The sequence below is a fragment of the Meles meles genome, chromosome 16 (assembly GCF_922984935.1).
Source record: "Meles meles chromosome 16, mMelMel3.1 paternal haplotype, whole genome shotgun sequence".
NCBI classification, from domain to species: domain Eukaryota; kingdom Metazoa; phylum Chordata; class Mammalia; order Carnivora; family Mustelidae; genus Meles; species Meles meles.
Window position 1 is genome coordinate 70,045,116 of NC_060081.1, and position 26,888 is coordinate 70,072,003.

At 51.9% G+C, this 26,888-nt stretch overlaps 1 protein-coding gene across 6 annotated transcripts in view; it reads right to left on the minus strand.

Moving 5' to 3' along the window:
• SULF2 (sulfatase 2) overlaps nucleotides 1-26,888 on the minus strand; it is a 114,121-nt gene that overhangs the window by 78,462 nt on the left and 8,771 nt on the right. For 5 of the 6 annotated variants that reach the window (XM_045981228.1, XM_045981230.1, XM_045981231.1 and 2 more), the window contains exon 2: nucleotides 8,925-9,199. In XM_045981228.1, the coding sequence (XP_045837184.1) occupies nucleotides 8,925-9,099 (175 nt within the window). In that variant the 5' untranslated portion in view covers nucleotides 9,100-9,199. Of the gene's footprint in view, nucleotides 1-8,924; nucleotides 9,200-14,855; nucleotides 14,973-26,888 lie in introns of those variants that run through there. The other variant, XM_045981232.1, reaches the window with a different exon arrangement.

Genomic DNA, 26,888 nt, shown 5'->3' on the forward strand with positions numbered 1-26,888 from the left:
AGGCCCTGGGAAAGGGCAGGTCACAGGAATCATCAATGGCCCTGGGCAGTCACCGGTCACTGCCTCTCTGAGGAGCTCCGCCCATATCCTGCTCCTTGCCAGAGGCTGTGTCTTCGATGAGGCAAGGCCTCCAGGGGTGTTTTGCCAACCTGTCCTCATGGGCTACATAGAGCCAGTCACCTAGCCATGGCCTGGTGGCGGTGAGTGCAAAGCAGGGGGGTGTCTGTCCGGAGCCTGAAAACCTGTTCCTCCTCCTCCTCCCCCATGTCCCTTTCTCTGTAAACACCACCGCCATCTGCCACCCGCTCAGCTGAAACCTCTGAGTGATTCTCGATTCTCCTTCCCTCCCCCTTGCAATCCAGCCACAAGGCCTGCCTGCTGACCCTCCAAACAGAACCGGCTCCATTCCCTCACTACCTCTGCAGAGCACCCCTGGGCTCCCACCTGGAGCCCCCAGTAGTCTCCCTGATTCTGATTTCGTGCCTGCAGCCAGACTGAGCCACTGAAAACACAAATCATGCATACTGACCTGCTTAGAACAGCTCAGTGACTTTCGACGGGTTTTGGAATAAAATCCAGACCTTTCCTCATCACTCTCCCCCTCACTCCCTGGGTCCTGCTGTCCTCCTCAAAGTTCCTGGCAAGCCCATTCCTGCCCTGTGGCTCTTGCACTTATCCTGGTGCCTGGGATGGTCCTCCCCCAAATTCCCATGGGACTGTCTCCTTCTCATGGTGCAGGCGTCACCAGTGCCCTTCGTACAACACCCCCGCCATTCCCCCCCGGAGGTGCTGCCCCTCACCGGGACCCATGCTCCTGATCTCTTGTGTGGGGAGAGACCCTGGTTGTCCGCCAGTGTATGTTCCCCTTCCTAACAGGCCCTGATTTTAATCTTTAATGCACCTAGCTAGGAAATCCATTTCCCAGACCGCCTTGCAGCTAAATGTGCAAGTGGTCCTCCCCGTGCCCTTCTAGATCTGTTCTCTGTCCAATGATCCAGCCCAGGGAGCTGACCTAGATGGGCTGTATCCACAGCTCTCTTTACTCTCTGGCTTTCGACTGGAATTGGCCACTGGAAGGCCCTGGGAGGAGATCAGTAAAAGAGAAAAAGGACCTTGGGGTATGCAATCCTCCTTTTCTCTCCCTGTGGTATCAACAGAGGGGGACAGCTCCAGCTGGGTGGCCCTCGGTCTTCCAATTACCATTTGCTCCCCTCATCCCCTTGGTCTTGGGGTAGGAATGGCTCTAATGTTACTAAATAGATTTCCCCACACTTGCTTGCTCACACTTTGGCAAAATATAGTTAAACCGTCCTTGAATAATCCAAATTTGAGTGTGCCCCACATTTCTTGCTGAGATCGTGTGGCTAATTAAGTAAGCTCTGTCTGTGTTGTACGTGATGTCTGGAATGAGGTCCTTAAAGGGAGCTGACTTAACTCGAAGTCCATTCTTTTTATCCTTTTGCCTCCTCCTTCTGTGATGCCTGGAATGTGGCTCTGATAGCTGGAGCTCCAGCAGCCATTCTGAACCATGAGATGACCTTAATGAGAGAAGCCACACAATGAGCATGGCAGAACAGAAAGGCAGAGGAGCTCGTGTGCTTGATAACCTTGAAGCCTCCATGCCAGCCCTGGAATGCCAATTTCCAGATACTTTTATGTGAGTGAGAAGCAAAATTCTACCTTGCTCAAGCCACTGTTATTTTATATTTTCTTTTATATGCAGCAAAACCGAATCCCGATATACTTAGCTTCCAGAATTTAAGTGATCTCCCAAGTGTTGCTGAATTGAAAAAAAAAAAAAAAAAAAGTCTTGCAGGAATGTGCTTGGAAGTTGAACGCCAGGGTGGGTCCAGATGAGCCTTTCTTCCTCCTGAGATAACCTGCCCCCACATGTTTTTGTGACTCCAGTGAGAAATGGCAGGAATGTCAGGAGTTGGTATCTTAGAGAGGCCGAGTTGGAAGTTACACTGATCTGGTGTCCAGAATCTGGGCAAGCTGTCCTGGGCTTCCAGCCATTTGGCCCCTACAGAGTACCGGAGCCTGAAACTTAGAATTGATTTCTGGAGATCAGTCTGCGGCACAGGGTGTGGTTTCCTTGCGTTCACAGATGGAAAGGAGAAAACAAGCGTTGGCCAGGAACCCTCCCTAGGCTTTTTCTCAAAAGCCAGCCTCTCCCACGAGGCAGCCCTCCGGGATGGGGGCCTGGAACTTTCAAGATCAGGGACCCCTCGGGGAATGCGGTGAAGGTCTTGGACCCAGTAAGCGCAGACAGGCACATAATCTACATACACTTCTTGCCCCTTCCCTGGCCCTCTCCCTCAGTCCCAGCCCATCCAGGCCTGGTCCTCTTCCTTGAACTTGTGACTCTCGGAGCTGACTGCCTTGGACAGCTCCTCCTGATTTTTCCAGGCCTTGCATCTTACCAGGTCCAGAAACTGCACTGAGCTCCTGACCAGAGCTCTCCCCATCTCTGTGAATAGAGAATCCCTCCTTGTAGTCATTCAGGCCCAAACCTGGGAGTTATTCATGACTCCTCTCACCCATTCCACATCAGGTCCATCAGCATATCTTAACGGCTCTACCTGATAACGAGGGGCAGCCTCTTCTTCCCCCCAACTCTGGTCTGAGCCACCATCATCTCGTGCTTGGACTCCAGCAGGAGACCCCTTCCTGGGCTCCCTGCTCTTATTACATCCCTCCAGTTTATTCTCCATATCATAGCCAGAGGGAACATATTAACACACAAGTCAGATAATGTTCCTCCTTGGCTCAATGTCCTCTACTGGTGTCTGTATCACCCAGAAAGCCAAAATCCTCTCTCTGGTTCAAAGACCCTGCATGATCTACCCTTCCACCAGCAATCCATTACCTCTCAGACCTCGCCCTTCCTCACACTGCTCTGCTGTCCTGACTTCTCTGCCGCTCTGTGAGCCTGATGGGACTGCTTTCTGCTTCAGGGCCTTTGCACCCACTGTTTCTCTGCCTGGTTGCTCTTCCTAGGACAACTCCCTTGACTGGCTCCTTTACTTTCTTTGCCCAGATGTCTCCATAATATCATCACTCTCCCTTTCCCTCTCCTTGCTGACTTCCCTACCTTGCTTTATCCCCCTTGCCCCTTTTTACTACTGTAGGCACTATATACTTTATAAATGTATTTTATTAGCTCTTGCATTAGTACGTAAGCTCCATAAGAATAGATATTTTGCCTATTTCATTTGCTGCTGGACCCCCTCTGGTACACACCCATTGAATGGTTTGTCCCGTGAGCACCCTGCTTTGGAGAGAGCCTTGTGAGTGTGCCCTGAGCATCTCTTGGACTCGACTGCACACCTGGCACCTGCCTTCTTCTGGCACCAGCTCTTAAATTTTCCTTTAGGGAACACACCTACTCCCTTTCAGAGTCCTCACAGCTCCTGTGCGGCAGGCCCCATTCCTGACTCCAGGGAGGTGCATGTGACCCAGGCCAGCTGATTCTTGTATTCCCTTCCCCTGAATGGTTCATGATTGACCAGCTGTCCCGGGGAGGACTAGACATAAGATACTTCATTTGGGGCCATTTATTGATATGCATGGGAGAGAGACACTCTTTCTACAAGGATGGGTCACTGTACCATCAACATGGGTCTGGTGATGCCAGGTGGGAAGCTGGGTTGAGGGTGAAGCTGCTTTGGAGGAGAACTGAGAATAGGGAGATGGAGAGACAGATGAGAGTCAGACAGAGCTCCTGGATCCAGCCACACCTGAAGCTCAGAATACACGTGGACTTTTTTTTTTTTTTTTTAAACATTTGGACTTTTTATTTACCTGAGTTGAATAAACTCCTTTTTTAGTGTATGGTCAGTCTGGTTTGAATTGGGTTTCTGTCACTTGTCACTGAGAGAATTCAGACTGACAGAAAGTGTTTGTGAAACATGGGTTCTTATATCCAATGAATGGAAACAATGCTTTGTTTCCACGGCATTTCTGTGGCCTCCCCTTCCAACACTGCTGCTTGGTGGCCTTTTATCACCCACAGAGGCATGACTTTCTTGGGGGGCACACATCACATCTGGCAATCTGAAGGGGCCTCAAAAAGGCAGCTTGTTTCTACCCTGTGTGGACCCTTAGGAGATAAGCCCCGATACTCCGGGGCTTGCGGAATCTGTCTCCTTAACCCTCAGACACAAGAGCCCCCGTATTAGTGGGGCTCCAATAGGAAAAGCCCATGGCTCACACTTAAGGAAGTCCATCCTTTCCCCAGCTTCCATCCTGCTGACCGGGTCAAGGAGAAAGTCCCGGGGAGGTGCTGCTGCCCTCAGCCTTTATAACAAAGACACGCCAGCCTTGTGGGAGGCAGCCTCTTGCCCAAATGCAAAAACACCACTGCTCTCATTGTACTTGGTTTTGCAGTGACCTTTTAGGAAAGGCAGTGGAGACTGGTTTTTCATTTACAGTTATCATTTAAGACTTCCTTTTCAAATACTATTTAAGCTTCAAAAAGTAAGTCCAGTTCAATAAAATCTCAAATAATGGAACAGATGGCCCTGGGATGCTGCAAATGCTTCACAAGGACTGTGTCTAACTCCTCTTGGTGTCTCCGAGCCTGTCTGAGCCGCTGAGGCTCACCAAAGCTTTGGCCAGATCGAATCCAACCAGTAAACCCCAGCAGGGCTCCCCAGTGACACAGCCTCTCTGACTCAAGGACATCAGATGCAAACAAGACGCCAGCCTCTGTGTGCTTCTCCTTCTCTTATCCTTCTGGTAAAGGTGGTGAGCCAAGCCCCTGCCGGTCTCCAAGGATCACTGAAACGCAGGGATTTTCCCAATCACCTTGACAATGTATTGATGATGGAGGCTGCTTACTGACCCCTGCGCCCTGGAACCAGTTCCCCCGGGCACGTGACACTTCGGAGTGACAACTCAGGGAAGGGTGCCAGATGCAAGCGAGCAAAGAGCAAACAAGTCTGTGACCTCCTCCCCCCGCCCCAACCTCGCAATGAAGACGCAGGACGAGCCCCTCTGTGTGTCCCATCCCCGTTCTCTCAACCAGACCCTAATTAGGATGGACGGCTGTTCTCCACCCGGGACTGGAAGGAAGCCTGGAATTAGCTCAGTCGAGAAGCCTTCAGCCCTGAGAACCATCAGAACTGCCGCATGAATGAGCAGAAAATAGCAGATGATAAATTTTTTAGGACCACCCTCTGTGTGCCGGTTGTAGCAGACTGTGAGATAATGGGCTGGCCTTTTTTGGAACATGCATTATTGATCTGGGTCTGTCTAGAGGTTTATAAAAAGCCCACCCCCCACCCCCACCCCCAACTACCACCTTCCCATGCCTCACCTCCTGAAAGCTACACAACCTCCTTCAAAAGCCAGTTCTGTTGGGGAGGGGGCGGCTCGAGCGTGGAAGGGAACGTGCGCAGGCACTGGGGTGTCTATGCAAGGTGGTGCTGCGCTGTGGGAGCTGACAGACACCCCAGAAAGCGAGGGCTCTCCACGCACCGGATTCACTGCCTGGAATTTCTCCCTTCGCAGCACTTGCTCGTGTATGCGGAGATGCATGTATAAAGCCTTCCCGGCAAATGGTATTTGTGACAGTGAACACCAACACACACACACACACACGAACACACTAGAAACGACTCAACAGCTACTCCAGGAGACTGGTTAAGTAGAACAGTGTTTAAGACCACGGGATCTGGCTTTCAGTCTTGCTTGGCCACGGTCTAGCCATGTGGGTGTGACCTTGGATGAGAAACTTCATTGTCCTGTGACTTAATCTCTCCCTCTTTAAAACAAAGAGAGTGAATCTCTGTATTTTAAGTCAGCCCCGGTTCTCCTCCCTCCTGTGTCCTTATCGTGTCCATAGATCCTTTTTCTATATTTGCATATTCTTTGGTTTTATTCAAGAGTCACAGATGTAAACGTGTGATCACATTCTGGCACGAGGCTTAGCTGGATCACGTTGCTGCAGCAAAAATGTGTTGTTCCTGGGGGTGGCTGTTCCATCATTCACCTTGGTTCGGGCCAAAAGTCTAGGAGTTGCCCTAGATCTTCCTCTTTTCCTTAACCCCCTCATCCAACCATTGGTTGCTGCCTCACCTATGACTGCTCCTGCCCCAGGTCCAAGCCTCTGTTACCCCCTGCCCGACTTCCGCAGGCCTCCGAATGGGGCTCCCCATCTCTGCTCTTGCTCTTGGTGATCCCAAATTGAACATAACAGCCAGAGAGATCCTGCTGGAACCTACGTCACCTCATAGCCCCTGCTAAAGGCCCTTTATTCCATGTCCACTATACTAAAACTCAAAACCCTCATCAGGACCACAAGGCCCCTCACGACCTGGCCCCAGTTCACTCCTGGTCTCATCTCTCTCCACTTCTATGTTGGCTCTCTCCAGCCCACAGCCTTCCTTCTGTCTTAACCCACCAAGTTCATTGCTAATCAACATAGTGTCTTTGCTTTGCCGTTCTCTTGACCCGGGATGTTCCTTCCTCATCCTCTAACTCCCAGCAGTGTGCCGCACAGGGTTGGGTGCTTCATACCTACCGGCTGAATGCACGAGTGGGTGTCTGGGCAGCCTTGAACTCCCAGGCATGACCACCGTTGAGGGACCATGTGACGCAGGACCCCTGTGCTCAGAGTTCCGGGTGCCACATGCAAGCGCTCTCTGCAAAATTCTACCAGAAACAAAACTAGCGTCCCTGTGGCCATGACTGTAGACTCCCCGTGGTCATTGAACACGGTTCAAGCTAGACGCTGCTGGACAGATAGGTATTCTGTGTGTCCAACTGTCAATAAAGGTTCTGGGCTTTGATTGCTTCCTGGCTACAAAGACTTCTTGCACTTGATAAGCTCCCCGAGAAAAATCTATACTTGTGATCATTAATACAAGTCATTATAAAGAGCAACTGGGATGTATATAAGTCACTTTTTTTTTTTTTTTTTTAGCAATTAAAAAGACTGATGCATGCTTTTAATAATGGATGCAAAAAGAGTGTAGACTTGAAGTTGGATCGTCACCACAATCTCAGGTTTGGTAGCAAAGACTTAGCCAGGAAACATTTACATTTGTTGCCATCTATAATATTCAATTGTCCTTTGACAGTGGATAGAGGCTAAAGCCCACCCCTCACCTAGTCAACTATTGGCAGTCTCTACCCATGAAAGCCTCCAAGATATGGCTCCATCCTCTCTTTCCAGTCTCCTACTCCAGCTCCCTTTCCCAGGCTCTAGCTGGATCCCTTTCCTTGCTTCTGCCTCAGGGCCTTTGCACGTGCTACTTCCCCTTGCTTAAAAGGCTTTTCTCAAATCTTCACAGTACACAGTGACACTAATGATTAGAAGGGAAAATGTGTAGGAGGAAAACACACAAGGCTGTGTGCTGTCCAATATGGTAGCCCTAAGTGGCTACCGAGCACCTGCAAGGTGGCTAGTCCTCAGTGAATTGTGCTCTAAGTTTAAACTACAGGCCAGGTTTCAAAAAACAATATAAAAAATGTAAACTATCTCCTTAAGGACTTTTTATATTGATTACATGTTGAGATGATAATCATCTGAACACATGGGGTTAAACAAAAATAATTATTAATTTCACCTTTTTTTTTTTAAGCATTAAAAAATGTAGCCACTGGAAAATTTAAAATTGCTTATGTCATTTGCATTTATGGCGCCTGTTATATTCCTTTAGGGCAGTTCTGTGTATGGTGTCCTGTTGAGAAACAGAACTGGTAAAATCAGTGACTTCAAGGTGGGGACAGGGGAACGGATACAAGCTAGGGAGAAAGAAGGTTTCCTGAGGGAGACCCTCCCCAACGGTGAGCTGGAACTACCAATGGAGCTCAACCGCCGGGAGCAGAAGGTGCAGCTGAGACGGACTCTGGAGGGCTCACTCTTGGTGGCCTCACGTGTGGCGGCTTGTCCTCATGCAAGGGGACACATGGGGAGAAAGCCTCTGGCAGGTGTAGCACCTACGGCTGGGGCGGAGCCTGTGGTCTTGCGTGGGAATGTATGGGCGGAGCCAGGGGCGGAGCCAGGATGGCCTCTTGCTGGGTTAAGGTGGTGGCGGCCAGGGTGGCCCCCATGGGTAATGAAGGCACTGAGACTGCGAGCTGGAGAAGTCCCTGACACGCCTGTCATCCGTACTAGCGAGCTAAACCCTGGCGAGAGTCCTTGTCCTCACCCGCTTTCCCCAGAGCCAAAGCACCATGAGCGGAGGAAGCTCTGGATAGGAGGCGGCCAAGCTCATCGTCCTGAGGCACCATCTTTGTGAACAGGGTCAGGTTCCTAGCAATTGTGTCCGCCCTCCCTGTCCCTGGATGCCACCAAGGATGAGGTCACCTGAAGTGATTAAGATTGGAGAGGAAGGGCCCACACGTGCATGTGTGTACACACAGGTACATGTATGTACACACACACACCCTGGCTGACTCCTCCTTAGTTTCAGTGTCAGCTCAAACATCACCCCCTCTGAGAGGCCCTCCCTGATTACCAATCCAAAGTGGCTCCCCCTCCCCCTGGCCCCATCTGGCACAGCCCCTTTCTCCCTTCTTGAAATGATCGTCCCTGTGACCCTGCTATTACCTGTGTCCCTCACTTCGTGACAGTAAGGACTGTGCCCGTCTCACTCATTACTGAAGTTCCAGGCCCTATGACACTGCCTGGCACATAGCAGGTTCTCAACAGAAACTGCGTGAAAGTAACGAATTGGTCTAAACATCTCTTCTGACTTTTGGAGCAATCCAGAAAGTGTTCTGCCTTAGGAACGAGTTGGAGACCCCTCGCCTTGTGGACCAAGCTGCACAGGCACGTGTGTGGGACAACCCCTGTGACTTGGTTGAAACCCAAGTGAGATTCCCGGGTCTCCTCAGCTGCCCTGTGTCAGGAGCCTCAGCCCCAGTGCGGTGGCCCTGGCCGGGGAGGTGCGCCCTGCACGCCAGCCACTTACCCAGCTCCACGTCCTGGTCGTCCGTCAGCACCAGGATGATGTTGGGCCGGATGTTTCTGCGGTCCCTCTGAAACCTGCCTTTCAGGCGGTGGTGGGACAGGAACGCCGAACTTCCCCCCAGCAGAGAGCACACCATGGCGGACAGCAAGCAAAGCAGGAGGCTGGGCGGGGCCATTTTACGGGCCGCCGATCTGGGCGTCCTGCAGGACCCAGGAGTCTGAAGTCGCGTGTTGTGGCTGTGTCTCTTGTCGCTTCTTCCCACTTTACTCACGGATCTAAAGTAGGAGGAATAGAATCAGGTCAGTCTTTACGTAAAGGCCGCCTGACGGCTTGGGCTTGCATAATGATTTCTGGCATGGACACCGAGGGTTCTTTTGATCAGGGGGAGCTAGAGCAGTGAGAAAGTGGGAAAGGAAAGAACTTGCAATGTGCTCCCGCGACACAGTGGCAGGAAAGCTTTCTGTGACTGCTTCTGCAGACAGATTTCTCCCCTGGACCAGCGGTCTTCTGAATGTGCTGGGGGAAGCCTTGGGCCCAAGTCAGATAACCAGCCTATCTCTGAATCCGCCAACCTGTTCAGCAGACAGACCAGCCCCAGAGCAAGGAAAAAGAAGGAGCCCAGACTGGGGGAACAGATATTTCTGGGCCTCCCTTCTCCCCCTGCCCTCCCAGGAGGTGAGCAGGACAGTCCCCGCTCTAGGGCAGTGCAGCGTGTGGCTGAGGCCGGGTGTGGATGTGCAGGGCTGAGCGACCCTGTATGCGTCCCAGTTGCAGCTGTGTTGCTCGCCAGCCGGGTATCCTCCCCAGCAAGCCAGCAGGGAGCCTTTCCCGCAAATAAAATGGGGAGACAAAGTGTTAAGGGAGCACAAGCCAGCGGGATGTGTGAAGGCGCCCTGCACACAGAGCCCATAGCTGGGCAAGTCATTCACATGAGTTTTAAGTTTGTAGAATCAACAAAAGGACACAAGAGAAAACGGAGGCCTAAACAGCTCCAGGAGAAGAGCTGTCACAGTCTGTTGCGACCTCGGTCACCCCTGGGCTCCCCATGTCTGATGCGGTCACCAGCAAAGGTGGGAGGGACGGCAGGACGGCGCATCTTGGCTCAGGCAGGTCTGATCTTGTTCTGCTCTTTGCTCTCTGTGGTCATTTTTCTACTTCTTGAGGAAATGAGCCTTCAAGTCTTTCCAGATATAGACTTTAGGTCTCATTTATTTAAAATGAGAGACAGTGAGCGAGCAGACGTGCCAGGAGGAAACCAAGCTTGTTAGAGGTGGGGCTGCGTGACCTTGAAGGACTCTGCCCACCTCCCCCCACCAAAGTCCCAGCTCAGGGAGCTCATCAAGGGCTCTGGTCCATAGGAGGAGATGCGCCACTGCAACAACCCCCTAGGAGGTCCCCCGTTTTCCCCGACTATGCCCTCATTTTCCATCCTCTCCAGGGCACTGGTAGGATCTTCCTAAAAGGTAAATCCCATAGGATCACTCTGCAGGCCTGGCCCAGCCTGAGATCAGCAAGGTGTTCAGGGCACAAGATAGAAGGGACTCACTCCAGGTGGCACCAGTGTGGGGCGCTCACCTCACTTTACCCCAGTCCTGTCCCTCACCTGCTCAGACCCCCGCCTTGGCTTCCCCAGCCCAAGGAATACAACGCACACTCCCCACCATGGCCTACTGGTGATTCAAGAGATCTAGCCCCTTCCTACCTCTTCTCCTTCCTCCCAGCTGCTCCCCAGTCCCACAGGCTTCTTTCTGTTGACAAATCAAGTGTGTTCCTGCCCCAGGGCCTTTGCACGTGTTCTTCCTTAAACCTAGAAGATTTCCCCAGATTTCTTTTCTTTTTAAAAAGATTTAATTTATTTATTTGACAGAGAGAAAGATCACAAGTAGGCAGAGAGGCAGGCAGAGAGTGGGGGGAAGCAGACTTCCTGCTGAGCAGAGAGCCTGATGCGGGGCTCGATCCCAGGACCCCAGGATCATGACCTGAGCCGAAGGCAGAGGCCTTAACCCACTGAGCCACCCAGGCGCCCCTCAGATTTATTTTCTATACAGGGCTCACTTTCCTCTGTCAAGTCTTGGCACAAACGTCACTTCCTCAGGCCTGCCCGGACTACCCTATCTAAGGTGATGCCCTCCACGTGAGGCACTCTCTGTATTTTATAACTGTGTTTATTCTCCCCACAATCCCTACTACAACCTGCAATTATCTTAGTTGCCCAGTTCTCCCCACTACCGGCGCAGCCCCACAAGGGTAGAAATGGGCCTATGTTAATCACGGCTGGGTCCCCAGCCCTTAGTACTATGCCTGTCATGTAGTGGTAGGAGGAGCCAGATAAATATTCTGAAAGCTAAAGGAATGGAGATTTGGTTAAGGTCCTCTGAGTTCTGCAGACCGAGGGACGTGGGGCTCAGCAGGGCCATGTCACGACCTCAGTATGGAGGCTCCGAGGCATCACCGACCTTCTTCCCCTGGCGGGCTGCTCTTTGTCCCTCGGATCCATTTTCCACCCTGCTCTGTGCCCCAGGAAGCCAGTCTCGCCTCTACAGGTGGCACCTGCCCAGTCCCCGGCTTCCTGCTAGTTCCTGCTAGTTCTGCCAATGGGAGCTCTGCTGGGCAGGGGGAGGCAGGAAATCAGCACGTTTCTCCAACTCTGCTCCCTCCCTGGCATCAGTGGCACCCCAGGGCCTTTGTCTCTCTAGGCTGGCCATGGTTCTAGCTTTCCTCCAGTCCTGGGGGCACTCTCAGCCTCCTCTGGCTCCTTCAAGCCTATGGGTAGTGACGACTCCCCTCCCTTGCCAGCTCCCTCCAGGGGTTGTAAGATTCCTTGTTTGCTCGATTAACCCAAAATGCCTCTGGAAGTCATGCCTTCCATTGATACTCCCCGGGGCAGGCTAGGAGTTGGAGGAGGCTTCTTGCTGTGCCTCCCTCCCCAAGGACCTCCAATAGGACAGCTGTGCAGAGAGGGGAGATGGAGATGAGGACCATATTCTCAGGGGAGCTGACCTGGGAACCGTGCCTTTCACAGGCTCCAAGGCAAGCACTGGCTTCCATCCTGTGGTCTCGCAGCGGCCAGAGCCACCGCACCAAGTGTGTCCTGAGCTCCTGCTCTGGACAGGTGCTCTTAACCACCACACTGTGATGGTTAAGACATGTACTTTGGAGTCACTTGCTGGCTGACCCAAGGCAAATAACTCAACATCTCTGTGCCTCAGTTTCCTTATTTATAAAACAGGTGTGGAGGATGAACCAGGTTCATACAGAGTGCTGAGACCACAGGCCGGCACATGGAATGACCCAGAACACATCATTCACAGAGTAAACCATTCTCAGATCATGGTCACTGTAGTCGTGGGCGGGCTGTGAGGGGCACTCTGCCTGCAGAGTCTCCCCCACTCCCAACCACCTCCCACACAGGTATGAGCGCCGTTCCCATTTTACAGGTGAGAACATGGTGGCTCAGTCATGGTCCTGAGCTCACCCCGGGGAGGAAACAGCAGAGGTCTGACCTCTGCTCCCCTGCGGGTCCCCTCCCCTAAACGCACCTTTCCCAACCTCCCCCATTCAGATGCCACAGCCCCTATTGCCGCTCTATCTGCACAACCCTTCTACTGTGACATGGCTTCATTTAAAAACAAAAACACAAATCCGGGTTTTTAAAAAGCAAACTTTCTATCCAAGGGTAAAGGGGAAGACTGGCATTCCCCTCGCCATCAAACGAACGCACACAAAATGAAAGAAAGCGGGCATTGCTACTCAGTCTCAGAGCTTCTCGTTCCTTCCTAAGGCTCTGAGCCAAGCTCTATGCCCGCCTGCTTTCCCACCTATACACGCTCTCTTTTTAAGTGTTGAAAGGAGTCAAAACGCATTAGCACCATCCCAGACTTTCTGCTGGAGGGAGTGAGAGGCCGGAACAGGGCTGAAAAGGAGACATGTTCCACCACCAAATTGGTCCCTGATATACTCCAAATCCTGGGGTGGGGGTGGTCCTCAAATCATGTTGCTTATCAGTCTGTGTCCACCTGTTCCTGGAAACATACCAGGATGCTCTGTGCTTTGCATTTGAACTGATGTGCCAACCAGCCCACCTTCATGTGTGAAATGTACATTCACATGCCTTCAGATAGACACCAAACACTAACATCACATAAGAGACTTTCCAAGGGCTGCCCCACGACTCTCTTCTGCCTGAAGCACTAACAGCAAATGCTTGTGGAGAGTGCACCATACTCCAGCCCCTGCTCTAGACATTTCACGTTTAATCCGCATTTCCGCTCATCCATATTATACCCATCTCATGGATGAGGAAGCCGAGGCACAGAGAGTTAAAAGTGCTTTTTCCATCATAACGCGATTAAGTGGCAGATACAGGGTTCAAACCCAGTCTGGCTCGACTGACTGCTCAAATGAAAGCCTCTGGAAGCATCCTGCTGGGCAAGTTCCTGAGGCTCCCAGCCTCAGTTTCCCTCCTCATTTGCGAAATGGAGCAGCAGGTAGCCAGGTGTCCCCTGAGGGTCTTTGGTCTATACCTGTGACGTAGAGGGGGGTATGGAGCTGGGAGCTGCAGCCTGTACGGGGAGCTCTGAGCCAGATGGTGGGTAGAGCCGGGAGATGTGGTCAGCTGAATTCTGTTCCTAGCACCCACGCTGGTTTTCTCATGTCCCCTTCCTTCCCCTGAACAACCACAGTCCCTTTCACTCCCTGCTCCCCGGCAACATAACCCACCAGCCAGGACGCTCCCCGTCTGGATGGAAGTCAAAGCTCTGTGACTGGAGAATAACAGGGGCTAATTATTTCATCAGATCAAGTCATCGGTAGGTCGATTTTTGATGAATTCCCCCAGCTCTGACTTCCCCTGGCCTTGTGCCAGCTTCTCTCTGGATGCTAAAGAAATCAATTAAAAATGACACATGGGATTCTGCCTCCATTTTTTTTTCCTTTTTGGAAGAAAATTCAAAGTGGTTAAACGGAGAGCATGCAGTGACTCCATACAGCACCAGTGGCCTGATGTCCCCACTTTCCCCTGGACACCTCAATCTCATTCCCACCAGTTCGCTCGAAGGTCCATCTGGGTCCTTCTCTTTGTCCTGTATCTTCTACAAATCTTGGCAAAGGCTTGCCAATCGAGGAAGACAGCTCTAGAAATGTCTAGTATCCCAAGTGTTCAGAAACATCACTCCTCCTTCTAGATTTATCTAGAAGATAAATTAACCTGCAGAGAGGAACATGTCTCTGGGGATCCAATGACTTCCCTGCTCCACAGACCACAGCTTTGGGGAAGCTCCCAGGACCTCGCCCAGGCCTTCCCAGAATGACCCAGATGGTAGTCTTCCTCTGAGGATCCTCAAATTGCCAACAAGATTAGCCAAGCGGAGTCTGGGAATGACTGAGCAGCTGAGGGGGTGGGAGAGGAGGATGTGGCTAGAGGCAGAACAAGGCACTTACCAGATGGAAGAACACGCAGGAAGAAGGGAAGAAAGGGGACCGTAGGCTGTGGAGAGATGCCCCATGTGCTGGGGCCAGGTGGTCCAGACAGCCACTTAGTCCTCCTTCATTTACTTTACAAATTTTTATTTAGGACCTATTATGTGCGAGGCACAGTGTTAGGTGGTTAAGATATTCCTGCCCAGATCCTAACAGCCTCCTAACTGGTTTCCCTGCTTCTACCCCCTCCTCCTTCTATCAAGTAGCCAAAGGACACTGTTAAAACCAGAGGCTGTCTCCCTCCACTGAAAAGCCTTCAAGGGCTTCTACTTCATGGTAACAAAACTCCTGACATTCCAAAGGGCCAACGAGATCCTAGGCGGTCTGCCCATCCCATCTCTGACCTCATCGCCTTCCATTTTTCCTCTTGCCCACCCAGCTCTGGCCACATGGCCTCTGTGCTCTACCTTGCACATGCCAGGCGTGTCCCCACCCCAGGGCCTTTGCACTTACCTGCTTTGGCGTCCTCATCCAGATATCTTCAAGGCCCTTTCCTCACCTCCTTTGGGTCTTTGCTTACATTTTGTCTTTGTAGGTTAGCAGAAATCTCTTCCCTTCCCACTAGCACCAACCACCTCTGACAAATTACATCTTTCACTTCTTTCTTTATGGGTCTCCCCTCCCCACCCACCCCCACTAGAGTGTCCGCTCCCTGAGGGCATGGATTTTTGTCAGCTTTGTTTCACATCTGCATCCCCAATGCCCGAAACAGTGCTTGGCACATAGCAGATACCTAAGCTATTTACTGTCTTAGGAGAGAAATTTCTCCCCCGTGACAACAATCCCCCAGCTGTGGTTGGGGTCCCTGCCGCCCCCTTACTGCGCTAGGTAGGGGCAGCCTGACTGGAGGGCAGAACACGTGACCCAGGCAGAGCCAATCAACATGTTCCGACTCACTAGCTCCAGAGATTGGCCCAGAGGCAGACATGTGACCTGGGCCTGGCCAATGGGAGACAGCGGGGAAAAAACTTGGGGGAGGGGTTGGTGGCTGGATGGTCAGGAAGCCGGACAGTCATCCCTGCCAGCAAGGGGGAGGCTCAGAGGGGAGCTGGTGACACAGAGCTGAACCTTGTGCCTGGTCACAGGCTCAGACAAGTAGCCTTTGCCTCTTCAGTTAATCTGAGCTGGAGCTGTCTTTCGCAACAGGAAGCACCAGGATCAACACAGTAAACCCCCTTACAGAACAGTGATGAGAATAATTGATAGTTATGGGGTACTTATCACAGGCCCCGCCCCTTTCTCAGCCCTCCTTCTGTTAGGTCACATCACCCTTACAATACACTTACGAAACTGGATGTCCTACTTGCAGGCGAGGAAGCTGAGGCATGGAGAGTTTGGAGAACTTGCCCAAGGTCATGCAGTTTGGAGGAGCCGTGGAATATCATCCCTTGGCCCACATCCTCCCCATCCTCTCTCTGTGTGTCCCTGGCCCCTGGGAAGTTCACTTGGATGGACCACATCAATGGGCTCCATGCTCTCTTGCTTCTGGTGGGGTCTGGCCAAGGCGGACACCACTAGGGGAAGGGATGGTGCGAGGAGGAGCCTGGGTACTTGCCAGGCATCTTCCCTGCCCAGGTGGTGGGAACTGAGCACATCCCTCTCTTGTTCTGCTCAAGGCCACATCTCCTGTGGGTGGCCCGCTCCTGGTTCCAGCAAATGTTCCCCACTGTCCCCAGCTCCAGGGATCTGTATGACTCATTTTCTTACACTCTGCTCACACCTTTGTTGGAGGGCACCCTCTGTTTCCTGCAGGGCCCTGGGTGGGTAAAGCAAGCAGACCTCACAGCTGAGATTTGCACCCAGACGTCCTGACCCCAGAGACCATCCTGACTCCTATGCTTACTTGGAAACTGACAAATGATACAAGAAGTTGTGGTTAAGTGTATTGCACAAACAGAAGAAGGGGGAAACTGCTGGCCTGGGGGGGGGGCAGTCAGAGAGGGCTGCCTGGAGGAGGACTCATAAAATTTAAGAAGCCCAACAGGAACAAAGTTCTGCAGATCCACAGGATTTTTCTGAAGGAGAGGGTAGAGGACACGGTGCTTCTGGCACGGGAAATGGCCTGAGCAAATAGCAGACAGAGTGGGAGGGATGGAGATGTGTGGTCCTGAACCTTACAAGCCCATTGTCTAGACAGGGGAACATGAGCACATCTGGTAAGTCTTACACTCCCCTGATGTCTCCCCTTCTTCCTGGTCACAGGCTTTTTCCAGCCTTCTCTCTCCCTCTCCAGGGCTGTCAAAGAAAGGACAGGAACTCCTGCATCCTATGGGCACAGACTTTCCCTGTCTTCCCTACCTAGGGCCAGGGCATCTGGGGGCTCTCTGTGCGTGGTTCTGGAATTCCAGCTGGAGGCAGGGAACCAAGCCAGCTCTCAAAGCAGGACGTGGGACAAGAGAAGGGTCTTTCAAAGGGAGGAGGCAAAGATCAGGTTTCAAGACAAGAGCTCAGGATCTGGAAAGGAAATTAGGGTATAAAGAGAAGGTTTGTTTAGGAACGCTATTGCTTGCAGAACTATTCATTCAACAAGAAATCCTCAAAGACCTACTACATGCCAGGCACAGTTCTTGGCACTGCAAATAAAGCAGTGGGGAAAAAAAGTCCCTGCCCTCAGGGAGCTGACATTCTTAGGAGTCAACAGGTCAAAAACTCCAGCTAAAAGTGAAAAGTGTCAGGACTCAAAGTAACGGGAAACCACCATGAACTTTTAGGAGAGAGAACCACGGAGTATAGTTAGAGCTCAAAGAAAGCTTAGAAATGACATATTTAAGGTGCCAGAAAGATGAACATCACACGGTTTTGTATGTAAAGTGAGTGGGTGTTTGGGAGGCCATGCAATTCACATGCCTGAATATCTGTGCATCTGCGGTCAGGTACTGTATCACGATCAGTGAAAAAAAAAAAAAAAGACACAAATCTCTAATCTCGTGGAGCTGATGGAGAGATTGGAGGACGCCAAGCAGAGAGATATGTGCTAAAATGCAGCAGGGAACAGGCTGAGAAGGGATGGAGATGGGGTCTGCAGTCAGACAGCCGGCGTTCAAATCTTGGTTCCACTATGGACTAGTTGTTGGGCAAGTAACTTACCCTCTTGTGGCCCCTCAGTGTCTTCAACTGTAAAATGGGGCCAATAAGAGCACTTTTAAGGAGTTGTGAGGAGGAAATGGCTTAATGCCTGTGAAGCCTTTAGAAGAGGACTGTATACACTCAGTGCCCAATACATGTTGCCTAGCATTATTTGCTGGGTTTGGGCCAATGTAATTTCTATAACAGCATCCAGTTTTCATTTGGGGACCTTCTCCCCCATCCTTTTCCCATAAGGTTCAAATTAGACCACCACTGCAGAGCTCCCTGGCTAGACCAAACGATCCAGACCTGGAGCCAATCAGGGCCTTCCAATCCCTATTCCTCAGAGATTGGCCAATCAGAGTAATCCGGGTGCCTTGGCCTGACTAGGAGATGCCTACCCTTTCCAGCTGGCTGACTGGTTCCATGTCGTTTCACCATGAAGGTGAGGAAGACTGGCACCATCTTGCCTCATGTAGAGGTAGACTGAAGCCAACACACAGAAGAAAACAGAGCTGAGAAATGGAACATACTTGGGTTTGGAAACATTTGAGATTTGGATCCGGCAAAACCTGAAGGAAGAAGATTTACCCTGGATTGTTTCAGGCACCAAGAGATTCCTTTTTCTCCTTTGACTAGTTTGAGTTGTTGTCTTCCTTTCCTCCTAGGTCAGCTTTCTCACATGTTGACTCCTTAGGGCCACGAATTGTTTCTTAGGTCGCTCCAAGTTGCTTTCTCTGTCACTTGCAACCGAATGAGCCCAAATGGTAAAGCGAGCTGGAGACAGAGTGTTGACTCAGGTGGCTTCCCAGTCGCCTCTGGCCTCTGTGTAGAGAGGCCTGACAACGCGGCTTGCTAGCCCTCAGCCTGGGCCTGGGCCCAACTCTCTGCCTTACTGTAGGCAAACTTTCCTCATCCTTATTTGTCAACCGATAAGAAAAAGGTGGTGTAGAAAAGCAGAAGGAACGTGGGTGTGGGAGTCATGAATTCTTGTCCCAATTTGGTCTCAGTTTCTTCATCTGCCAAGCCAAACAGACTGTTCCCTGGGCACAGCCCTAAAGTTTGGGATGGGCGGAGCCTGACAGGTGGAGAGAGGGCCTTCCCTGGCTGCCCTCTTGGAAGCAAGCCTCCCTGTTACTTTTGGCCTCATCCAAAGTTAGTTCTTTTCAGAACACTCATCACACATGTGATCCTTTAGGCACTCTTCTATTCTGGTCTTTATTTTGTGGGGGTTATTTTCTCACTGGAAGTTCCACAGAGGTAAGGCTGTCTCATCTCATTTCTTCTTTTTCTTTCCTTTCCTTTTCTTTCTCTCCCTCCCGCTTTTAGATTAAAAAAAAAAAAAAGATTTATTTATTTGAGAGCAAGTGAGCAAGCAGAGGGGAGAGAGAGAGAATACTCAAGCAGACACTGAGCTGAGTGGGGAGCCTGGCGTGGGGCTCGACCCTAGAACTGTGAGACCATGAGACCATGATCTGAGCCAAAATCACGAGTTGGACCCTCAACCAACTGAGCCACCCAGGCACCCTGGGCTGTCTCTTTTCTAAATAGTTCCAGCCCCTGGCACACCCTGGCTGCTAATTCTTGCAATTAGTTAACAAATATTTACTGGGCACCTACTATGTGCAGGCCCTAGTCTATATGCTGAGGATCCAGAAATAAACAGTCTCTCATGAATCAGACACCAAAATAAATCACAGGCATGAGGTGACGAGTCCTAAGGGGGTGAGACAGGAGAGGGAGGTCAGAAGTGCTGGCGGGGGGGAAGGCTGCATCTTTAAATGGGGGGGGGGGGGTCAGTCGGGCAGAGTCCTGAAGGAGGTGAAGGAATGTGCCTTGCAGATACTTAGGGGAATGGTGTTCCAGGCCTAGGGGAAAGACAAGCACAGGTGTGCTGGGGGAGGAGCGTGCCTGGGAGTCTGCGGCACCTAGCGGGGGCTCGTATGGCTCGTGTGGGGTTGAGTGATGGGAAGGGTACTATTTGGAGTGAGTGGAGGATCCGGAAGGTTCCAGCCTGGGAGTGTTGAGATTGGACGTAGGTCTTAACAGGATCCTTCTGGCGGCGTCTGGAGAACGGACTGAGGGGCATGAGAGTGGGTGTGGGAGGGCCGGCGAGAGAGCCGCCTAGACGGTGTCTAGACCAGGACAGGGGCAGCGAGGGCGCGGGATGGGAGATTCTGGATATGGCTGCGTGAATCAATGAATGAATGAACGGGGGATAGACGGGCACGGGCCAAGCGCTCCAATGACTATTTCTGTGTAACAAGTGATCTTCGACTTCAGCAGAATAAAGTCTTTTTTTTTTTTTTTTCCCTTTAAATGCATAGCTGGCTGGTCTCTGTTTTAGAATGGCTGAGGCTACAGCTGAAATGACCAAAGGACTGGGGACTTGATTCATCGGGTGGCTGTTACAGGCACTTGGCTAGGACCTCAGGGGCCCTCTCCCTCCTCCCCGCATGGTGGCCTCATGTGGGCTCTGATTTCTTAAGTGGCAGCTGCCAGCTCGGAAGGTGCATGTCCCAGCGATGGGCAGTGCCGCCTCAGTGCTTCCTACTGAACTCGGTCTTCTCTCTGCTGTCCCCCCAGCGTCACCCCATCCGCCCCACATCCTACTGGTTTCTCTACCGGTTTCACAAGACTGGGCAGATTCAAAAGGAGGGGGCAGGACCCCCCCCCTTTCCATGGAGGAGTGTCAAGGTCACGGCGTAGACTAGCATGCTGGCTATCACGTGGCTCGTGAAAACACAGGGGGACCTGCCAAGTCCCAGAGGCCAGGGCACCACGGCGGGTAGAGCCACGGGGGCCTCTCCCCAGCAAGCAGCACCCCTTCTAGGAAGTGAAACTTAAACCGAGTCAGATGCCGTGTCTGCATCTGGCAAGCTTTGGAGTCTGGCCACGCCCAGTTCAAAGATCCCTGAGCCTCAGGAAGCCCTGGGTGACCCAAAGGCTCCCCGGACCCCACGCCTCCGTCTCCTATGGCCCAGAGGGGTTCAATCAGTGGTGCCAGGTCCAGAAGGTTCTGAAGGGAGCAGAAGAGGCAAAGAGAAAAGCTTGCCCTGGATGTGGAAAGCAGGCACCCCCCCCCCCCCACCACACACTTGAGAGAATGAAGCGTCTCCTGTTTTAGCGGCATGGAAACCATTAATTCCCCCTTAAAAAACCACTTCTGCCTCCTCGTTTTTAAGCAGAAAGGAAGCCACCAACAAACCCAGAAACCCCAAGTGAAGTGTGTGACCTAGTTTTGGGGAATTGGCCCCTAACTGCCCTCACTTCCCTCCTGCTATGGTGGGAATGACATTCCTGGGGCTGGTTCGTTGACCTTCTGGGCCCCCAGCCACCGGACCCATGGAAGCCATCCAGGAGGGGAGGCCACTGTGCCCGTGTCATTGGGAAGCTGGCTGGCTTGTCGGGGGTGGGTGCTGGGTCATCCTTTGAAGGGGGGGTGTGCACTGTAGGATGTCCATAGCCTCCCTGGCCTCTCTCCCTGTGCCATGGGAGTAGCACCCGCCCCAACTGTGGAGAGCAAAAATGTCTCTAGACACTGCCTCGTATCCCCTAGGGGATGAAATCGCCCCCATGGGAGAACCCCTCCATAAATGGATAGCAGCATAAAGAAACAAATGCAATAACATTGCTCTTGGATTCTTGCTTGCCAAGGGCACTGATCTTTTCTTACAAGGGGAGTGGGATGCCTTGAAGGCCACCAAGTAGGAGTTATAGGGACTCCTTCCTTGATGACTCAGAAGGTTCACACCGTGAAATTCATGTCATTTATGGCCCCTAAGCGGAGGACCACTGTGCCCTGCCCAGGGAAACCATGCCTTCCTCCAGTCAATGGGACTGGGTTGGCCGGAGTCCAGCGGGCTGGTCCTCGGCCTAGGCTCAGAAGCTTGGATGTCGTTTGGTTACCTCTGGAGAGAGACACCTGCATGCAGGCCTTTGTCCAAAGTGGGGCCTCAAACTCGAATGCCTGCAGGGACCCAGCAGGAGAAATGAGTGACCTGGTCTGGGCACGGGTTGGGGGGTGAGGACTGGATCACAATGGAGACGTTGTTTCTAAATGAAAACATTCAATACATTTTAGACACTGAGCACACCAAACAAAGCTCCTCTGGAGCTTGTCGGGAGGCCTATTTGCAACCCTTCAAAGCTATGTGAGCTTTCCTGAGCACCTACTATGTGAGGGGCTATGTAGGATGCTGGAAGCAGCCATGAACATGGAGCAGGTCAGGCCTCTGCCCTCAAGGAGCTGACATCCTGGTGGGGGAGACAGATGATAAAGGAAGATAAATTTCAGGTCATTTTAAGAGTTTTGAAGAAAACTGTCAAGGAAACAGGATAGAGAGTCAATCAGGGGCGGCCCCGAGGAAGGGGTGATGTTTGAGCTGAGACCAGAAGGTAGTGAGAAGTCACTTGTAGGGGAAATGCTTTCTAACCAAAGGAAAAAGCAAGTGCAAAGGCCCTGAGGTAGGAATGAGTTTGGTGAATTTAAAGAGCAGAATAAAGACCAGTATGGCAGGAGCAGGGAGCAGGAGTGGCAGCCTGCCACAGAGGAGGTTGGACATTACCTTCCCCCAGCCCACACCTTCCAGGTAGGCCACACCTGTTGTTCTTGCTAGGTGTTTAGGGGAAATGGGAATCAGACACAAATTCCCACCTCTGTTCTTTGTTCTTTTGTCTCAGCTGTGGACAAAAGCTTCCCTGGCAGCTAGTTACAATGTTATTTCTGCAAAAGGCCTTTGGCCAAAAGCAATAAGCTGGACCTGAACAGAATCATTATTCACCCCGAATTGTGGGCTGGCTCTCAGTGTAGACTGCCTCGGCTGGGACTGAGGATTCCAATCCCCTCTCTATTTTTTAACCCCAGAGTTTACCCCCACAGGACATGTATTTATGGTTCCAGAGACCATAGTTCCCTTCGAGAAGAACATAAAGGGATAAAGGCCTATTTTGGTGGCCCTGGTATTAATAATCTAATTATTCCTTCCCCTTCCACCCAATCCACCGCCGTGTGCACCATCCTCACCCATCACGCCCCTGCTATTAGCAGATGAGCTTCTCATTAGCTCACCTTGGAAACGGCCTGGCGCTTACAATTATTTGAGAAGCTTTGTGCTTATTGGCGGGGGAAGGAGTCTGAAGCAACTTTTACCAAGTAACTCACTAAATTTAGAGACTCAAGTGGAGAGAATTTTGCATGACAGGTCCATCTCCAACCCTGGCATGCTGTGCAGTCTAATCAGCAGCTGGAAATAGACTGTCGAGGGAGCAAAGTCACAGGTTAGAGGTGCTCCTTGGGCTCGGATAAGCTTCTCCTGCTGCGGGTCTCACTGTGGGCTGCAGGGCGGGGCCTCACTGGGTATCGGCAGGTGTGTTTTGTGTACCGTGGCTGGAGAGGGCGTGAGGTCTGGCTGCCAGTGTCCAGGTGGCGTGGGGGCTAAGGAGGTGGGAACACACCAGTGTGTTCCCAGTGCCGGTGGTTCCCTTATTATTGCACATGCTCTCCCTTCTAGGAGCCAGCTCAAATGAGCCCCATCTTTGGGGTTAGGATGCTGAGACATGACAGCAATTGTGGGAGCTGATTTGGCCCCATAAAGAGGGCTCTCAGGCCCCCAGCGATGCCTGAGTTACAGGGCCCCTGACCCAAAGAGATGCTATATAGATTTGGGCATTCTACTCTTTTTTTGGGGGGGGGCGGGGTGGAGGGAGAGAGGAAAGAGAATCTTAAGCAGACTCCATATCCAGCATGGAGCCTGATGTGGGGCTCAATCTCATCACCCTGAGATCATGACCCGAGCGAAATCAACAGTTGGACGCTTAATTGACTGAGCCACCCAAGGTGCCCTTTGGGCTTTCTATTTATACTAGATTTTTAGAAAATGCATTCATTCATCCATCCATCCATCCATCCATCCATCCATCCATCTTCTAGTCATTCACTCAAAAATGTTAACTGCTGACCCTGGGGGAGTCACTTATTCAGGGGCCGAGTAGTGGTTCCTAACTTTGTCCAGCATCTGGTGCCCTTTTCTTGATCCTGGAAACCTAATTTTCTGAGGATTTTCTCTCCTTTGCCAAGATGTGTCACCCTCTCCTGCCATGTGACTGAGTGGTGATCATGTGACCCAAGTCAGTCCATCACACTCTCTCATGAGGCTTCTGACTCTTAAAAGGAATGTCAAGAGAAGGAAAAAATCCGGGGTGCATTTGTCCCCATTGGAACCGTTCCTCCTGCAACTCTTGCTCTGAGGGCCCTAGAGCTTCCTAGGCTAAATCCTTAGAAGTCCTGGCGGGTGTCATTTTTGTGTTTCCAGGAGTCGGGCTACTCCGAGACCACAATACTGTGAGGAAATGCTCGCAGCTGTGGGAAGAGGCCGTGGGGCGGAGCACCGAGGATTCAGCTGATGGCCTCGCAAGCTGCTGGCCGCTGGCCGTTTGAGTGGAGGCATTTTGGATCTTCCAGCTGATATCACAGGAAGCAGGAAAAGCAGGAAACCACCCGGCAACCCACAGAATTTCTACAAATACACTGTTGCTTCAAGCCACCGAGCTGGGACTGATCTGTTTGTTACAAAGCAGAAACACAACCGAACAGCCTTGAGGGACACTGCTTCGAGCCCATTCCTCCAACTGAAATGTCACAAACGACTGACGGTGAATCAAGATGTTTGGTCTCCAGCGGCCAATGGCTTGAATCAGATGAAGGCTGGGAGGAGAACTCATTCATTCATTCTTTCAAGCGTTGTTTCAAACAGCCAGTGAGCTGAGCCCTGACAGTACCAAGATGAACAAGGTTAAGGAGCCCGTTTCCAGTGGGGTCACCGCACATGGTGCCTCAGTTCCCTTGATTATAAAATGGGGATGATAATAGGCCTTGATCGCAAGTGTTGTAGTGATGCGGCAATGCTTGGCAACCCAGCGCCCGATAGACGTTAGACTTCTGTTATTATTATAAACAAAGTTGGGATGCGTGGTCTCTAGAAATAGTGGGGGGTCGGGGGGGCGGGGGGATGAATTCCAAGGACCACGGGGGCCAGGCAGGTGACATGAATGAGTGAAGGGGCCCAGTGTAAGAAAACCCCACACGCTCCCTTCTCTCTAGCTCTCATGCTACACTTTCGGTGGAGGCTATGTACAAAGGGACACTGCTCCACAGTGAGGACAGCAGGGCAGGTGCAATGGCCAATGGCAAGTGAACCTGACTTCAGCCTCAGACAATAGGGAATGGGGGCGTACTGTGGCAGAGCGGAGTACCCATGATTGGTGGGGATGGGAATTCAGGGGGCCCAGATATGGCCCGTGTCTCCCTTTTTTTTTCCCACAAGCTGGAAACTCTAATTTCTAAAAGGTAAAAAATCTCACAATTTTTAAAGATCTGACAACTTTTAAAAAATGTTCCAAAACAGTGTGTAGGCGAAACATTTCTGTGAGCTGAATACAGGCCCCGCTTCGCCAGCCTGTGACGTCCTACTCTAATAGGACAGAACAAGGACAGAGTTCTTTGTGCCTCACTCTCCTGGTCTGTAAAATGGGGATTAGAAGGTCTCTGTGCTATAGATGGTATGTGTGTCTCCCCAAAATCGTATGTTGAAACCTAATCCCCAGTGGGGCAGGATTAGGAGGTGGGGTCTTTGGGAGGGTAGAGTTCTCAAGAATGGGATTAGTGTCCTTCTAAAATAGACCCCATAGAGCTCCCTTGCCCCTCTGCCATACGAGGACGCGAGACAGTGTCCTCTGTGACTGAGGAGGCGGTCTCTCACCAGACTCTGAATCTGCTGGCACCTTGACCTTGACGAGAAATTTCTGTTGCTTAACAGCCTTCTAGTGTCTGGTCGTCTGCTACAGCAGCCTGAGCAGACAAGCCAACCAGCATCACGGAGTTGTCATGCGTTCACCTGAGTGGGCACTTAGAATGCCGCCTGGTGTGTAGAAATGTGAGCTTTCAGGAGCGTGAGTTCAGGAGAGGAGGTGAGAGGCAGGTCTCCTGAGCTGTGATAGCTCCTTTTGGGAGGGACCAATAAGGGGGGGTGGGGAGAGGAGACTTCCCAGGGCACCCCCAGAAATGTCACACCACTGATCTCACGCATTAACACTCCGGTCCCAAGCGGAGCCTTCTGCCAGCCCTTCGGCAGGGCCTCCCATCCTTGCTGTGGCCTGCGGGCGATGGCCACCCCTCTGTGCGTGATGACAGCATGAACCCCAGCTCTGGTTCAGGGACCTGTGAGTGCAAAAGCAACCCTTCCCACTCCCACCCTTGCTTTCTGCAAACGACAAACTGGTTTTGACACCTTTGCCTTGAGCAGCCGCCTTTGAGCAAGGATCCCCAAACACTAGACTCAGACCTAGCTGTACATCGTTCTGGGGGCCGGGGCTACAGAGGGGAATGAGACAGACCTGCTTCCTATAGCCACAGGGGCTGGCTTTTTAGTGAGGAGAGAGGACAAAGGACAAATAAATAAGCACCTTGAGAGAATTCCAGAGAGTAGGAAGTGTTATAAAACAGGTGTGTCATTCTAGGTGTTATCTAAGGATGTGATGTTTGAGCTGAGACCTGACAGATCAGAAGGAGCCAGACTTGTGAGGTCTAGGCAGAGGGGACAGCAAGTGCAAAGGCCCTGAGGCTGGAACAAGCTTTGATGTGGCCAGTGTGACAGTGTAATAAGCTTGGAGGAGTGGGGTGAGTCGGGGGCGGAGGCCAGGCAGTGCAGGGCAGGGTAGCCTCCGGCAGGGAGTCTGGACTTTTACTGTAAGTACAATTGGCCCCTGGAAGGAGGGTTTCATTACAGGAGCTGCCGCGACCCATTTGCAGAACTGCCTAGCAGGAGGCACCCACCCCATCCAGCACCTTCTCTTCCTGCGTTAGCAGCCTGAAATTTCAGCTGTACACTGGACCCTTCCCCTCCAAGATCTCCCAAGTATCCTGATGCCCCAGCCCCACCCCCAAGGGCACTGATTTAATTGGCCTGGGTGTGGCCTGGGTGCTGGGATTTGTACAAGCGGCCCTGGAGATGGGTAGGAACACTCCTGTTCTGCTTAAGAGCATTTCCTGAGTCCGTGGTGGGAAGCCTGCCTTGGGCTCCCAGGATGGGCTCAGAGCCCTACAGGTTGGTCCCCAAGGTCTGCTCCCTTCCTGAGCTGGCCTGAGGCCTAAAAGTGGGCTGGGTGGGGTCAGGGTGGGGAGGGGGCGAGCCACAGCCTTCCTTACCCACAGGGCGGTTGAGAGGGGTGGTGTAGAACCCCTTCGAGAAGCTAAAAAGAAAGCAGTGTGGAAAGCAGTGGGTGGTTCCCCCCCAAATTAACAGCAGAACTACCCTAGCATCTAGCAATTTCACGTCTGGTATTTGTAAGAAGGAAATGAACTCATTATCTGGAAAAGATGCCTGCACCCCCGTGTCCGCTGCAGACTTACTCACGACAGCC